A 13,968-nucleotide genomic window follows, 5' to 3' on the forward strand; every position below is an offset into this window, starting at 1 on the left:
GTGTCCCATGCTAGGAGTAAGGTGACCCATGCTAGGAGTAAAGTATAAGGTGTCCCATGCTAGGAGTAAGGTGCCCCATGCTAGGAGTAAGGTGTAAGGTGTCCCATGCTAGGAGTAAGGTGTCCCATACTTGGTGTAAGGTGTCCCATGCTAGGAATAAGGTGTCCCATGCTAGGAGTAAGGTGTAAGGTGTCCCATGCTAGGAGTAAGGTGTCCCATGCTAGGAGAAAGGTGTCCCATGCTAGAAGGTATAAGGTGTCCCATGCTAGGAGTAAGGTGACCCATGCTAGGAGTAAGGTGTACCATGCTAGGAGTAAGGTGTAAGGTGACCCATGCTAGGAGTAAGGTGTACCATGCTAGGAGTAAGGTGTAAGGTGACCCATGCTAGGAGTAAGGTGACCCATGCTAGGAGTAAAGTGATCCATGCTAGGAGTAAGGTGTCCCATGCTAGGCGTAAGGTGTAAGGTGTCCCATGCTAGGAGTAAGGTATAAGGTGTCCCATGCTAGGAGTAAGGTGACCCATGCTAAGGAGTAAGGTGTAAGGTGTCCCATGCTAAGAGTAAGGTGTAAGGTGTCCCATGCTAGGAGTAAGGTGTCCCATGCTAGGAGTAAGGTGTAAGGTGTCCCATGCTAGGAGTAAGGTGTCCCATGCTAGGAGTAAGGTGTAAGGTGTCCCATGCTAGGAGTAAGGAGTAAGGTGTCCCATGCTAGGAGTAAGGTGTCCCATGCTAGGAGTAAGGTGTAAAGTGTCCCATGCTAGAAGTAAGGTGTAAGGTGTCCCATGCTAGGAGTAAGGTGTCCCATGCTAGGAGTAAGGAGTAAGATGTCCCATGCTAGGAGTAAGGTGTCCCATGCTAGGAGTAAGGTGTCCCATGCTAGAAGTAAGTTGTAAGGTGTCCCATGCTAGGAGTAAGGTGTCCCATGCTAGGAGTAAGGTGTCCCATGCTAGGAGTAAAGGTGTCCCATGCTAGGAGTAAGGTGTCCCATGCTAGGAGTAAGGTGTCCCATGCTAGGAGTGAGGTGTAAGGTGTCCCATGCTAGGAGTAAGGTGTTCCATGCTAGAAGTAAGGTATAAGGTGTCCCATGCTAGGAGTAAGATGACCCATGCTAGGAGTAAGGTGTACCATGCTAGGAGTAAGGTGTAAGGTGACCCATGCTAGGAGTAAGGTGACCTATGCTAGGAATAAAGTGATCCATGCTAGGAGTAAGGTGTCCCATGCTAGGCGTAAGGTGTAAGGTGTCCCATGCTAGGAGTAAGGTATAAGGTGTCCCATGCTAGGAGTAAGGTGACCCATGCTAAGGAGTAAGGTGTAAGGTGTCCCATGCTAAGAGTAAGGTGTAAGGTGTCCCATGCTAGGAGTAAGGTGTCCCATGCTAGGAGTAAGGTGTCCCATGCTAGGAGTAAGGTGTCCCATGCTAGGAGTAAGGTGTAAGGTGTCCCATGCTAGGAGTAAGGAGTAAGGTGTCCCATGCTAGGAGTAAGGTGTCCCATGCTAGAAGTAAGGTGTAAGGTGTCCCATGCTAGGAGTAAGGTGTCCCATGCTAGGAGTAAGGAGTAAGATGTCCCATGCTAGGAGTAAGGTGTCCCATGCTAGGAGTAAGGTGTCCCATGCTAGAAGTAAGTTGTAAGGTGTCCCATGCTAGGAGTAAGGTGTCCCATGCTAGGAGTAAGGTGTCCCATGCTAGGAGTAAAGGTGTCCCATGCTAGGAGTAAGGTGTCCCATGCTAGGAGTAAAGGTACACACACATGGAGCAATTTATCATTACGATAGGAACAATAACAATATATCTTTCCATGTATATGCGACCAACGATGCGCATTCCCGCTGGACGATAACGATATTGTCCATTGGCCATGCAAACCGGCCAATCTGGGTGATATCGTTATATTCCCTATAGCAGGGGTTCCCAACCACAGTCCTCAAGGCACACTAACAGTCCAGGTTTCAAGGATAGCCATACTTGAGCACGTGTCTTATTTAGTACTTCAGTTATTTTGATTTAACCATCTGTGCTCAAGCATGGCTATCACTAAAACCTGGACTGTTAGTGTGCCTTGAGGACCGAGGTTGGGAAACACTGCCCTATAAGGATCCATGATCGTTGGTCGTTGGTAATATCGTTGGTGTGTGGATGAACAATATCGTTTATCCAGCACACCAGGAATTTCAAGGGAGATCGTTCAGCGATATCATTCGCTGAACAGATCGTCCTGTCTGTATGCACCTTAAGGTGTCCCATGTCAGGAGTATGGTGCCCCATGCTAGGAGTAAGGTGTCCCATTCTAGGAGTAAGGAGTCCCATATCAGGAGTATGGTGCCCCATGCTAGGAGTATGGTGCCCCATGTCAGGAGTATGGTGCCCCATGCCAGGAGTAAGGTGTCCCATGTCAGGAGTATGGTGTTCCATGCTAGGAGTAAGGTGTCCCATGTCAGTCATATGATGTCCCAAGTCAGGCGTAAGATGTCCCTGTTAGGTGCTGAGTTTGTTGTGGACCCGGGGTAGTAACAGGAGCAGACACCTGAACAGACTTAAACTGAAAAGTGGGTTTTTTAATGGGTGAACTTGAAGACATGTACACTGATAATATAAAGTCCTGAATATAGATGGGGAGGTGATGACTGGAAACTGAAGTTGAGTAAGAGTGGGTAATGTCCAGGTAGTGACAGAAATAATAAAAACCATTTGTAATCTAAATGGTTACTGCGAGACTGCAGACAGGATATCAGGTTACAAATTGATACTGGTGAGATGAATCCAGCGAGGCTATGGAGTAGTTGATTAACTGATTAGTACTAAGATGGCTCAGTGCAGAAATTGGATAGCTGCAGAGAGCTAGGTAACTGGAGGCAGTGTAGGGGCAGGGTTAACTGCACACTCAGGTCTTTAGGCAGGGAGAGGGTTAATGGAAGGTGCAGGGTGGTTCCAGCAGGAGACTGGGAGCAGGCAGAGCAATGAAGGCTGCTTGGAAGCTGGGATCCAGCAAGAGCACAGGTGAGCAGGGAACAGACAGGTCTCAGGAGCACAGGAACTCTCTCACAGCATGCGCTGTGAAACACATTGCACTGGCAACTATGGGGAGCTCTGAACTCCCTTAAGTACTCAGTGCAGGATCGTGAATGGTCGGAGAGAGCATGTGACACACCAGGATTGGAGCAACTAAGTCACATGACCAGAAGCAAGATGGTGGTGCCCATACCAGAACAGAATTGAAACACCACCATACTTACCCCAGTCAGAATGACAGAGTGCCTGCGGAACACCTCGCACAGCCAACACCTGCCGCCAGACACCAGCCCCTCCGCCGGAAGGACCACTCCACAGCACCCTCACAGGTAACACCCGTCATCCCCTATGCCTGGAAACCCTAGTCATGACAGTCCCATGCTAGAAGTAAGGTGTCCTATGTCAGGGGTATGGTGTCCCATGTCAATTGTATGGCGTCCCATGTCAGTCCTATGGCATCCCGTGTTAGTTGTATGGCATCCCGTGTCAGTCGTATGGCGTCCCATATCAGGCGTATGGCACCTCTTGTCAGCAGTGCGACGTTCCATGTCAGCAGTGCAGCATCCCATGTCAGCAGTGCAGCGTCCCATGTCAGCAGTGCAGCGTCCCATGTCAGCAGTGCAGCATCCCATGTCAGCAGTGCAGCATCCCATGTAGGGAGGCTGGCATCCCATGTCAGGAGGATGGCGTCCCATGTCAGGAGGATGGCGTCCCATGTCAGGAGGATGGCGTCCCATGTCAGCAGTGCAGCATCCCATGTCAGCAGTGCAGCATCCCATGTAGGGAGGATGGCGTCCCATGTCAGGAGGATGGCGTCCCATGTCAGGAATAGGGCGTCCCGTAAGTCAGGAGTATAAGGCGAGGACATATCAAACATCTTTCTCAAAAGATGTCTATATTGTCTGTGCATATCAGCGTCGGTTATGTCAGCGCAGCGCTGATCGGAGAAGCAGCCGGAGGGAGCAGACTGAAGAAGTTGCCGGCGGGGAAGCGGGAGCTGCCGAGGGAGCAGAGGCGACAGAGTTGGCCGGGGCAGCAGAGGAAAACAGGAAGAGAACGCCATATCTATTGGTACTAGAGACGGCATGAAGCTTTTCTCATCTATATAAATACCATTCCTGTACTGCCTCCATTATACAGATGTGTACACATACACTGGTGGCCAAAATTGCGGACACATTTTGAATCATTGCACTGCGTGAAGTGTAACAGTTTTTATAAGCATTCGAAGTTGAAAAACATTAAAATTTCAAAAAGTGTCCGCAATTTTGGCCACCAGTGTATATCTATCATCCATGTGCTACAAGTCGCATTGCACATAATGCGTGAGCGCTGTGCGTCTTTTTGTACGACTTTTTCTCTTCAACGGCATCTTATTCACAAAAGCAGCTTGAAGAGTAAAACTGGCACGAAAAGACACTCGGCGCTACCGATTCTAGAAGGGCTGATTAACGTGCAAAGAGGCTAAATGTATGTGGGCACGTCTGTATCCAACGGGGGCTGCAGGAATGTGACAGGAGAAACTAGTGATTTCTTCGCACTTTCCACATTACTAAATACAGAGAAACTATAAGAAAATATGGCTTTACTCCAGCATTTTAGTTAGAGAAAGACTTTGGACCCATTCGCAAAATGCGAGCGAACGCTCTGAATGAGGGCGGCCGCTTATCTTTTGAAAGGCGGCCTCCTGTCCGCTCGCTAAGCTGTGGGTTACCACCAACAGCTTTAGCGAGTGACTAGGTGATGTCAGTAGGGCCGCCTACAAACGGCAGGTGTTCCTTCAGGAACGCCTCCGTTTGTCCGGCCACCCCCCCACTCCGCCTACAAAATGGGGCGAGCTGTCGATCAACATCGACAACCACCCCTTTTGTAGCGTGCCCCGGGGCGAGTGCATTTGTCACTCGCTACGGGGCTTGTGCACGCGCAGGGCGAGCACTGCGCGTGCGCAGGCTCTCACCATCAACCCGCTTGCAAGCACATAGCGATTGCGAGTGGGTCTGAATGAGGTCCTTCATTTTTAAAAGGACTCTGGGGTCTATTTAATAAACTAATTGTCCTTAATATTTCCTTATTGATTGCCCTGATCTCTGCCTCAGGAAACGAACTGTTATAAAGGAAACAGACAGAAGAGAAGTGTTTCTATACCATCACATCCCTAATAATAATTTTATAATATATTTTCTTTTTTGATCCTGTGATCTGTTTTTAGTTCACATTAATAAATAGATATACCTATATTACTTATTTGACCCAACTATTCCCATATGGACCTTTTGACCCTGTTGACCTACATCTATGTCGGTCTTTTGTCCCGGTCGACCTACACCATTCCCCCTTGGAACACAATAAGGGGCTAATTCTGAGTTGGGAGAAAAACAAAAAACAGAGCAAGTAACCATGCTGTATGCTGGTGGGGCAGATGTAACATGTGCAGAGAGATTTACATCTGAGAGGGCGCGTGTCCAAACTCTAATCTAATTTAGAAATCTGCAAAAGCAGCCAGTATTTACCCTTACATGGGAAAAAAATGTAAATAAATAATCATGTATTTGCACCCTGAAAAATATCTGCAAATCACTCATAAATATCTGTAATGTATGGGTGCAGAGTGGAGGATTGGGAAATCTTTAGATTGGGGAACAAAATCACAGAATCTGTGAATCGTTCTTTTGTGATTGCTGATGTATGGGCCCCTTAAGTGTGTCCTTAGGACTGAATTTGATAAGCACTGCTGTATAGTATGTTCTGCAACTCAATTAAACAGCAACTTTTGGAGACAATGGTGAAGACAGTGGCGTCACTGGGAGGGTGGGGGGTGTACCGCACTGGGTGACACTATCTGAAGGAATGACACCAAAATGACAGAAGCCAGGAGCGGGCACTGCACCACAACACCACACTGCAGCGCCCAGCTCCCGGTCACTGGGGAGGAGGCGGCAGTGCGGGCAGAGTATCTGGGGGCAGCCCAGTACTTCCAGAAGTAATGAGCACGCCACCAGAGAAATGCATGGGGCGCTTGGTCTTTTTACCACACTGGGTAACACCAACCCTAGTGATGCCATTGGGGCAAGATACTGTCAATGTGATGTGAGCCACGCTCAGACTATCTGGCCGTCTCTTTCAGGATGGAGAACTGGTCCAGTGCTAGCAACTTCACTCTGATCCAGGAAATGTGAATATTACAAACAGAACAGACATCGCTGGGAATATTGTATTCTCTAACCTGCTGCACAGCCCAATGAGAAAGTGACACTGACTGCAGGATGCAATCTACTTACTTATGATGGAATTTCACTCTGCACCTCAGTCATTTTGCCTCTCATACATCAGACCCCCATAGTTCATTATATTTTCTCATAAACTGTAAAATTAGTTACAATTTATTTGTCAGTAGGTATTTTATTACTACTTACCAACAAACGGCAGCAAAACATTTTTCCCAACTCCTATCACAGAATTACTTTTGCTGCAAAAGAGATAAAAAAAATGAGTAAAATAAAATGATTGGAAAGAGTAACTGGTACATCAGTGATATACTATATAAAGAAAACAATAGCAGACATACTAAGGGGTCTATGTATTAATAATCTTGGCAATGCTGTGATTGTTAACAGTCCGTATTGCGACAGACTTTTTAAGTTTAAACAAAAATGTCCCCTACTATGTTCTAACGATAACTCACACAGCCAGAGGTAGTGACAACCGCTGTCCCTGCAAAGTTAATCCCGGCTGCATCGGAAGATGTGAAAGGCACTTCCAAGGGAACCTGACACTACAAATGCGCACAGTGTCAGGTTCAGAAGCCGGACGGAGGCTGCAGTAGAGGTATTGTAAGAGCCCTGTAAGTCAGCCACCATAGGCATAAAGCAGTTTACGCTGATAATAAGTGGTCTGCTCCGTTAATAAGCCTTCTGCATGAGATTTCTGTGCAATCTCCTGCATTAGGCTGTTAGTACATAACAACAATTCATAAACGTATGCAGAAACAGCAGTTTCGACATAACCTTATAAATAAAAATGCTTAAAAGCCCCTAAATCTCATCTTTTCCATGTTTAGGCTACTCCGATTATGTCTAGAAATGTTCTCTCTTTCATTTTAGAAGTGTAGAGTATGTATTTCCACAGATGTTCCTGCAATTTATAAGAAAATGTGTAACGGTGTAAAAGCTTTAGCACAAGGCGTTACAGCTGCAAATGAGGAAGCAGGTACAGTGGTGCTTGAAAGTTTGTGAACCCTTCAGAATTTCCTATATTTTTGCAGAAATTTTCACACAAGTCCTAAAAGTAGATAAAGAGAACCAAATCAAACGAGTGAGACCAAAAAATTAGACGTGCTCACCATCTGTGCAAAGACACACATTCTACGCACAGTGGGCAAGCACAAGTGGTGGAACGGGGTGACTGAGGCCCTAGGGCCGATGATGATCATTCACCCAAAGGATGAAGGTCACAGTCACCCTTAGGGTCTCATTCAGACCCGCTCGCGAGCGCAGGACGCTCGCAAGCGGGTCGATGGTACCCAAATGTGCATGACGGAGGGAGCTCCGTCGTGCGCATGCGGGAGACCCGAATAACGACGGCCAAGCCGTCAATATGGGTCTCACACTAAAGGGGGCGTGCTGTCGATGGTGACTTACAGCACGCCCCCTTTAGTGGGCGGGCCAGGGGCGTGGCTGCCAGACGGAGGCGTTCGCATGGGAACGCCTACCGTCTGGGTCCGGCCCCACTGACATCACTAGTGATGTCAGTGGGAGTGATTTTGGCTCTAATAGAGCCAAAATCACTCCAGGGCCTGCGGTCGCCGAGACCCTACCGCAGGGTCTCGTCGCAAGCCCGAAGGTCGCGATGGTCTTGACCATCGCGACCATCATCATGGACGCTCGCATAAGCTGTGGGTGGTTACCCACAGCTATGCGAGCGGCCAGGAGGCCGCTCCATTTTCAGGTAGGAGGGCCCTGATTCAGAGCGAGCGCTCTGGTCAGAGCGTCCGGCTCTGAATCAGGCCCTTAGTCTGCATTATCTTGTTGTTCCGGCACAAGAAGGGCACTCCTCCTAACTGGGTGTGTTGTTTCTTCAGGTCCTCTATTGGTGGTAATTAAGCTCCTCTACCGTCAGGGAGCACTGGGTGAAGCCCTTCCCTGGTGAGTGCTGTGTGAGTTAGCACACCTTATTGAATCTAGCCTCTACATGTGCAGTAAATACTACAGAGCACAATAATGCAGCATCTATGGGCATAACAGATTTACTACAGCACACACTGTGTAATGTCATACTTAACACTCTTCTCCATGGTGCTGTGCTTCGGGTGGATGGCATGGCTGCTGAAAGATTGGCTCCGGATCAGCTTGCTCTTCTTGCTTTCTCTGCTAATAACTGCAATTAATCAGACATCAGAATGTAAGCTCTTTGAGAAAGGAACTACATCCCTATGTGTCTTCTATACTGCTCAATGCACATGTATTATTGTACTATATATATTACTGCTTGTGCTATTCCCTGTGAATGCTGGATACTTAGTGGCACTATGTGATACAACATATGTACAAGCACAGTGACTTCCCCACTTTCATTTCCCAATGTATCTGCTACATACACTGCTATATAGATCTACAGTACTAAACTGTGAGTCTATGACATGTGCAGCAAGGTTCAGGCAGCCACGTGTACAGCCTGGAGATGTCAGAAAGGGAGGACCAGCAGTACTCCCGCAGAAGGAATATATAGTGGAGGTGTGATAAAAAGAGGGGGGGGGGGGAGATAGAGAGAGGAGAGGGGGAGAGAAAAGAGGGGGATGAGAGAAAAGAGAAGATTAGAGAAAAGAGGGGATGAGAGAAAAGAGAGGGATGAGAGAAAAGAGGGGATGAGAGAAAAGAGAGGAATGAGTGAAAAGAGGGGGAGTGAGAAAAGAGGTGATGAGTGAAAAGAGGGGATGAGAGAAAAGAGGGGGAGTGAGAAAAGAGGGGGAGTGAGAAAAGAGGGGATGAGAGAAAAGAGGGGGAGTGAGAAAAGAGGGGGAGTGAGAAAAGAGGGGATGAGAGAAAAGAGGGGAGAGAAAAGAGGGGGAGTGAGAAAAGAGGGGATGAGAGAAAAGAGGGGGAGTGAGAAAAGAGGGGATGAGAGAAAAGAGGTCATGAGTGAAAAGAGGGGATGAGAGAAAAGAGGGGATGAGAGAAAAGAGGGGGAGTGAGAAAAGAGGTGATGAGAGAAAAGAGGGGATGAGAGAAAAGAGGGGGAGTGAGAAAAGAGGGGATGAGAGAAAAGAGGGGGAGTGAGAAAAGAGGGGATGAGAGAAAAGAGGGGGAGTGAGAAAAGAGGTGATGAGTGAAAAGAGGGGATGAGAGAAAAGAGGGGGAGTGAGAAAAGAGGGGATGAGAGAAAAGAGGGGGAGTGAGAAAAGAGGGGGAGTGAGAAAAGAGGTGATGAGTGAAAAGAGGGGATGAGAGAAAAGAGGGGGAGTGAGAAAAGAGGGGGAGTGAGAAAAGAGGGGATGAGAGAAAAGAGGGGGAGTGAGAAAAGAGGGGATGAGAGAAAAGAGGGGGAGTGAGAAAAGAGGGGATGAGAGAAAAGAGGTGATGAGTGAAAAGAGGGGATGAGAGAAAAGAGGGGGAGTGAGAAAAGAGGGGGAGTGAGAAAAGAGGGGATGAGAGAAAAGAGGGGATGAGAGAAAAGAGGGGGAGTGAGAAAAGAGGTGGGAGTGAGAAAAGAGGTGATGAGTGAAAAGAGGGGATGAGAGAAAAGAGGGGGAGTGAGAAAAGAGGGGATGAGAGAAAAGAGGTGATGAGTGAAAAGAGGGGATGAGAGAAAAGAGGGGGAGTGAGAAAAGAGGGGATGAGAGAAAAGAGGGGGAAAGAGAAAAGAGGGGATGAGAGAAAAGAGGGGGAGTGAGAAAAGAGGTGGGAGTGAGAAAAGAGGTGATGAGTGAAAAGAGGGGATGAGAGAAAAGAGGGGGAGTGAGAAAAGAGGGGATGAGAGAAAAGAGGGGGAGTGAGAAAAGAGGGGGAGTGAGAAAAGAGGGGGAGTGAGAAAAGAGGGGATGAGAGAAAAGAGGGGGAGTGAGAAAAGAGGGGATGAGAGAAAAGAGGGGGAGTGAGAAAAGAGGGGATGAGAGAAAAGAGGTGATGAGTGAAAAGAGGGGATGAGAGAAAAGAGGGGGAGTGAGAAAAGAGGGGGAGTGAGAAAAGAGGTGGGAGTGAGAAAAGAGGTGGGAGTGAGAAGAGAGGTGATGAGTGAAAAGAGAGGATGAGAGAAAAGAGGGGATGAGAGAAAAGAGGGGATGAGAGAAAAGAGGGGGAGTGAGAAAAGAGGGGGAGTAAGAAAAGAGGGGATGAGAGAAAAGAGGGGGAGTGAGAAAAGAGGGGATGAGAGAAAAGAGGTGATGAGTGAAAAGAGGGGATGAGAGAAAAGAGGGGGAGTGAGAAAAGAGGGGATGAGAGAAAAGAGGGGGAGTGAGAAAAGAGGGGGAGTGAGAAAAGAGGGGATGAGAGAAAAGAGGGGGAGTGAGAAAAGAGGGGATGAGAGAAAAGAGGGGGAGTGAGAAAAGAGGGGGAGTGAGAAAAGAGGGGATGAGAGAAAAGAGGGGATGACAGAAAATAGGGGATGACAGAAAAGAGGGGGAGTGAGAAAAGAGGTGGGAGTGAGAAAAGAGGGGATGAGTGAAAAGAGGGGATGAGAGAAAAGAGGGGGAGTGAGAAAAGAGGGGATGAGAGAAAAGAGGGGGAGTGAGAAAACAGGGGATGAGAGAAAAGAGGGGGAGTGAGAAAAGAGGGGATGAGAGAAAAGAGGGGGAGTGAGAAAAGAGGGGGAGTGAGAAAAGAGGGGATGAGAGAAAAGAGGGGGAGTGAGAAAAGAGGGGATGAGAGAAAAGAGGGGGAAAGAGAAAAGAGGGGATGAGAGAAAAGAGGGGGAGTGAGAAAAGAGGGGGAGTGAGAAAAGAGGGGATGAGAGAAAAGAGGGGGAGTGAGAAAATAGGGGACGAGAGAAAAGAGGGGGAGTGAGAAAAGAGGGGATGAGAGAAAAGAGGTGATGAGTGAAAAGAGGGGATGAGAGAAAAGAGGGGGAGTGAGAAAAGAGGGGGAGTGAGAAAAGAGGGGATGAGAGAAAGAGGTGGGAGTGAGAAAAGAGGTGGGAGTGAGAAAAGAGGTGATGAGTGAAAAGAGGGGATGAGAGAAAAGAGGGGGAGTGAGAAAAGAGGGGATGAGAGAAAAGAGGGGGAGTGAGAAAAGAGGGGGAGTGAGAAAAGAGGGGATGAGAGAAAAGAGGGGGAGTGAGAAAAGAGGGGATGTGAGAAAAGAGGGGATGAGAGAAAAGAGGTGATGAGTGAAAAGAGGTGATGAGTGAAAAGAGGGGATGAGAGAAAAGAGGGGGAGTGAGAAAAGAGGGGATGAGAGAAAAGAGGGGGAGTGAGAAAAGAGGGGGAGTGAGAAAAGAGGGGGAGTGAGAAAAGAGGGGATGAGAGAAAAGAGGGGGAGTGAGAAAAGAGGGGATTAGAGAAAAGAGGGGGAGTGAGAAAAGAGGGGGAGTGAGAAAAGAGGGGATGAGAGAAAAGAGGGGATGAGAGAAAAGAGGGGGAGTGAGAAAAGAGGTGGGAGTGAGAAAAGAGGTGATGAGTGAAAAGAGGGGATGAGAGAAAAGAGGGGGAGTGAGAAAAGAGGGGATGAGAGAAAAGAGGTGATGAGTGAAAAGAGGGGATGAGAGAAAAGAGGGGATGAGAGAAAAGAGGGGATGAGAGAAAAGAGGTGATGAATGAAAAGAGGGGATGAGAGAAAAGAGGGGATGAGAGAAAAGAGGGGATGAGAGAAAGAGGGGATGAGAGAAAAGAGGGGGAGTGAGAAAAGAGGGGATGAGAGAAAAGAGGGGGAGTGAGAAAAGAGGGGGAGTGAGAAAAGAAGGGATGAGAGAAAAGAGGGGGAGTGAGAAAAGAGGGGATGAGAGAAAAGAGGGGGAGTGAGAAAAGAGGGGGAGTGAGAAAAGAGGGGATGAGAGAAAAGAGGGGATGAGAGAAAAGAGGGGCAGTGAGAAAAGAGGTGGGAGTGAGAAAAGAGGTGATGAGTGAAAAGAGGGGATGAGAGAAAAGAGGGGGAGTGAGAAAAGAGGGGATGAGAGAAAAGAGGTGATGAGTGAAAAGAGGGGATGAGAGAAAAGAGGGGATGAGAGAAAAGAGGTGATGAGTGAAAAGAGGGGATGAGAGAAAAGAGGGGATGAGAGAAAAGAGGGGATGAGAGAAAAGAGGGGGTGTGAGAAAAGAGGGGGATGAGAGAAAAGAGGGGGATGAGAGAAAAGAGGGGATGAGAGAAAAGAGGGGGAGTGAGAAAAGAGGGGGAGTGAGAAAAGAGGGGATGAGAGAAAAGAGGGGATGAGAGAAAAGAGGGGATGAGAGAAAGAGGGGATGAGAGAAAAGAGGGGGAGTGAGAAAAGAGGGGATGAGAGAAAAGAGGGGGAGTGAGAAAAGAGGGGGAGTGAGAAAAGAAGGGATGAGAGAAAAGAGGGGGAGTGAGAAAAGAGGGGATGAGAGAAAAGAGGGGGAGTGAGAAAAGAGGGGGAGTGAGAAAAGAGGGGATGAGAGAAAAGAGGGGATGAGAGAAAAGAGGGGCAGTGAGAAAAGAGGTGGGAGTGAGAAAAGAGGTGATGAGTGAAAAGAGGGGATGAGAGAAAAGAGGGGGAGTGAGAAAAGAGGGGATGAGAGAAAAGAGGTGATGAGTGAAAAGAGGGGATGAGAGAAAAGAGGGGATGAGAGAAAAGAGGTGATGAGTGAAAAGAGGGGATGAGAGAAAAGAGGGGATGAGAGAAAAGAGGGGATGAGAGAAAAGAGGGGGTGTGAGAAAAGAGGGGGATGAGAGAAAAGAGGGGGATGAGAGAAAAGAGGGGATGAGAGAAAAGAGGGGGAGTGAGAAAAGAGGGGGAGTGAGAAAAGAGGGGATGAGAGAAAAGAGGGGATGAGAGAAAAGAGGGGGAGTGAGAAAAGAGGGGGATGAGAGAAAAGAGGGGGATGAGAGAAAAGATGGGATGAGAGAAAAGAGGTGATGAGTGAAAAGAGGGGATGAGAGAAAAGAGGGGGAGTGAGAAAAGAGGGGGAGTGAGAAAAGAGGGGATGAGAGAAAGAGTGGAGAAAGAGGGAGAGAAAAAATGGAGACAGAAATGAAAACAGAGAACAAGAGGGAGTTGGGAGTGGTAGAGAGAGAGAGAGACACAGGAGAAAGAATGGGGCAAAGAGAAATAGGGGAGAGGGGGATAGAGAGAGGGGTAGAAAAGTGGGGGATGGAATAAGAGAGGAGGACGGACAGAGAGAGAAACGGGGGTAAAGAGATGGGAAGGAGGGGGACAGAGGAAACTGAAGCAACTTCAACAGCTACAGATACCCATGCAGATCATATATTTTATGCATCTTGTGCGCTCACAGCCCGGCGATTGATGATGGGTCCAAGTTACTAGTTACTTTATAGTCTAGTCATACAGAACCTCCGAGAGCGGAAATACATCCTATTGAATACATGAACATATAAAACAGGAGTGACATGAAGAAATCCTGGGGTTTAGAGAGTAGAGATGTAACAATGTATATTTGGAGAATAGTGGTGTCAGCCCTATTAAATATATCCTCATACTTTGTGCGCAGTGATGTCACTTGCATCACATGACACTGTTCTGCGATGGAACACATTCTGCAGAAATACTGATTTACCAGTCCACCTATCAGCAGGTTACCCTGCACATGTTTCATGATAAGTAGAAGGTACGGTTTTGTCCAGTGACTTTATGTACATCTGCATTTCAGGAATAACCAGTAGTTTAGTTAGTAATGACATCAGCACAATAACTATGATGTCATAGAAAATACACCGCCATTTCTTAGTCACCTGTTTGTGTTCCTGACGAGCATCCGGAAATGACCGTGGGGAGATTTTTTGGCAAAGCTGATCCCGTTTTACTGTCTCTTCCTAAAACAAATGTACAAGTCAATGATCA

At 47.7% G+C, this 13,968-nt stretch overlaps 1 protein-coding gene across 4 annotated transcripts in view; it reads right to left on the bottom strand.

Moving 5' to 3' along the window:
- The window catches only part of PPP4R4 (protein phosphatase 4 regulatory subunit 4), a 211,696-nt gene that overhangs the window by 6,859 nt on the left and 190,869 nt on the right, over nt 1–13,968 (bottom strand). For all 4 annotated transcript variants that reach the window (XM_088464385.1, XM_088464388.1, XM_088464389.1 and 1 more), the window contains 3 exons: nt 13,860–13,940; nt 8,280–8,379; nt 6,420–6,472 (listed from right to left, as the gene is read on the bottom strand). In XM_088464385.1, the coding sequence (XP_088320511.1) occupies nt 6,420–6,472; nt 8,280–8,379; nt 13,860–13,940 (234 nt within the window). The remainder of the gene's footprint in view (nt 1–6,419; nt 6,473–8,279; nt 8,380–13,859; nt 13,941–13,968) is intronic.

Source organism: Taudactylus pleione, unplaced genomic scaffold, assembly GCF_031769625.1.
Source record: "Taudactylus pleione unplaced genomic scaffold, aTauple2 ptg001661l, whole genome shotgun sequence".
NCBI lineage: Eukaryota > Metazoa > Chordata > Amphibia > Anura > Myobatrachidae > Taudactylus > Taudactylus pleione.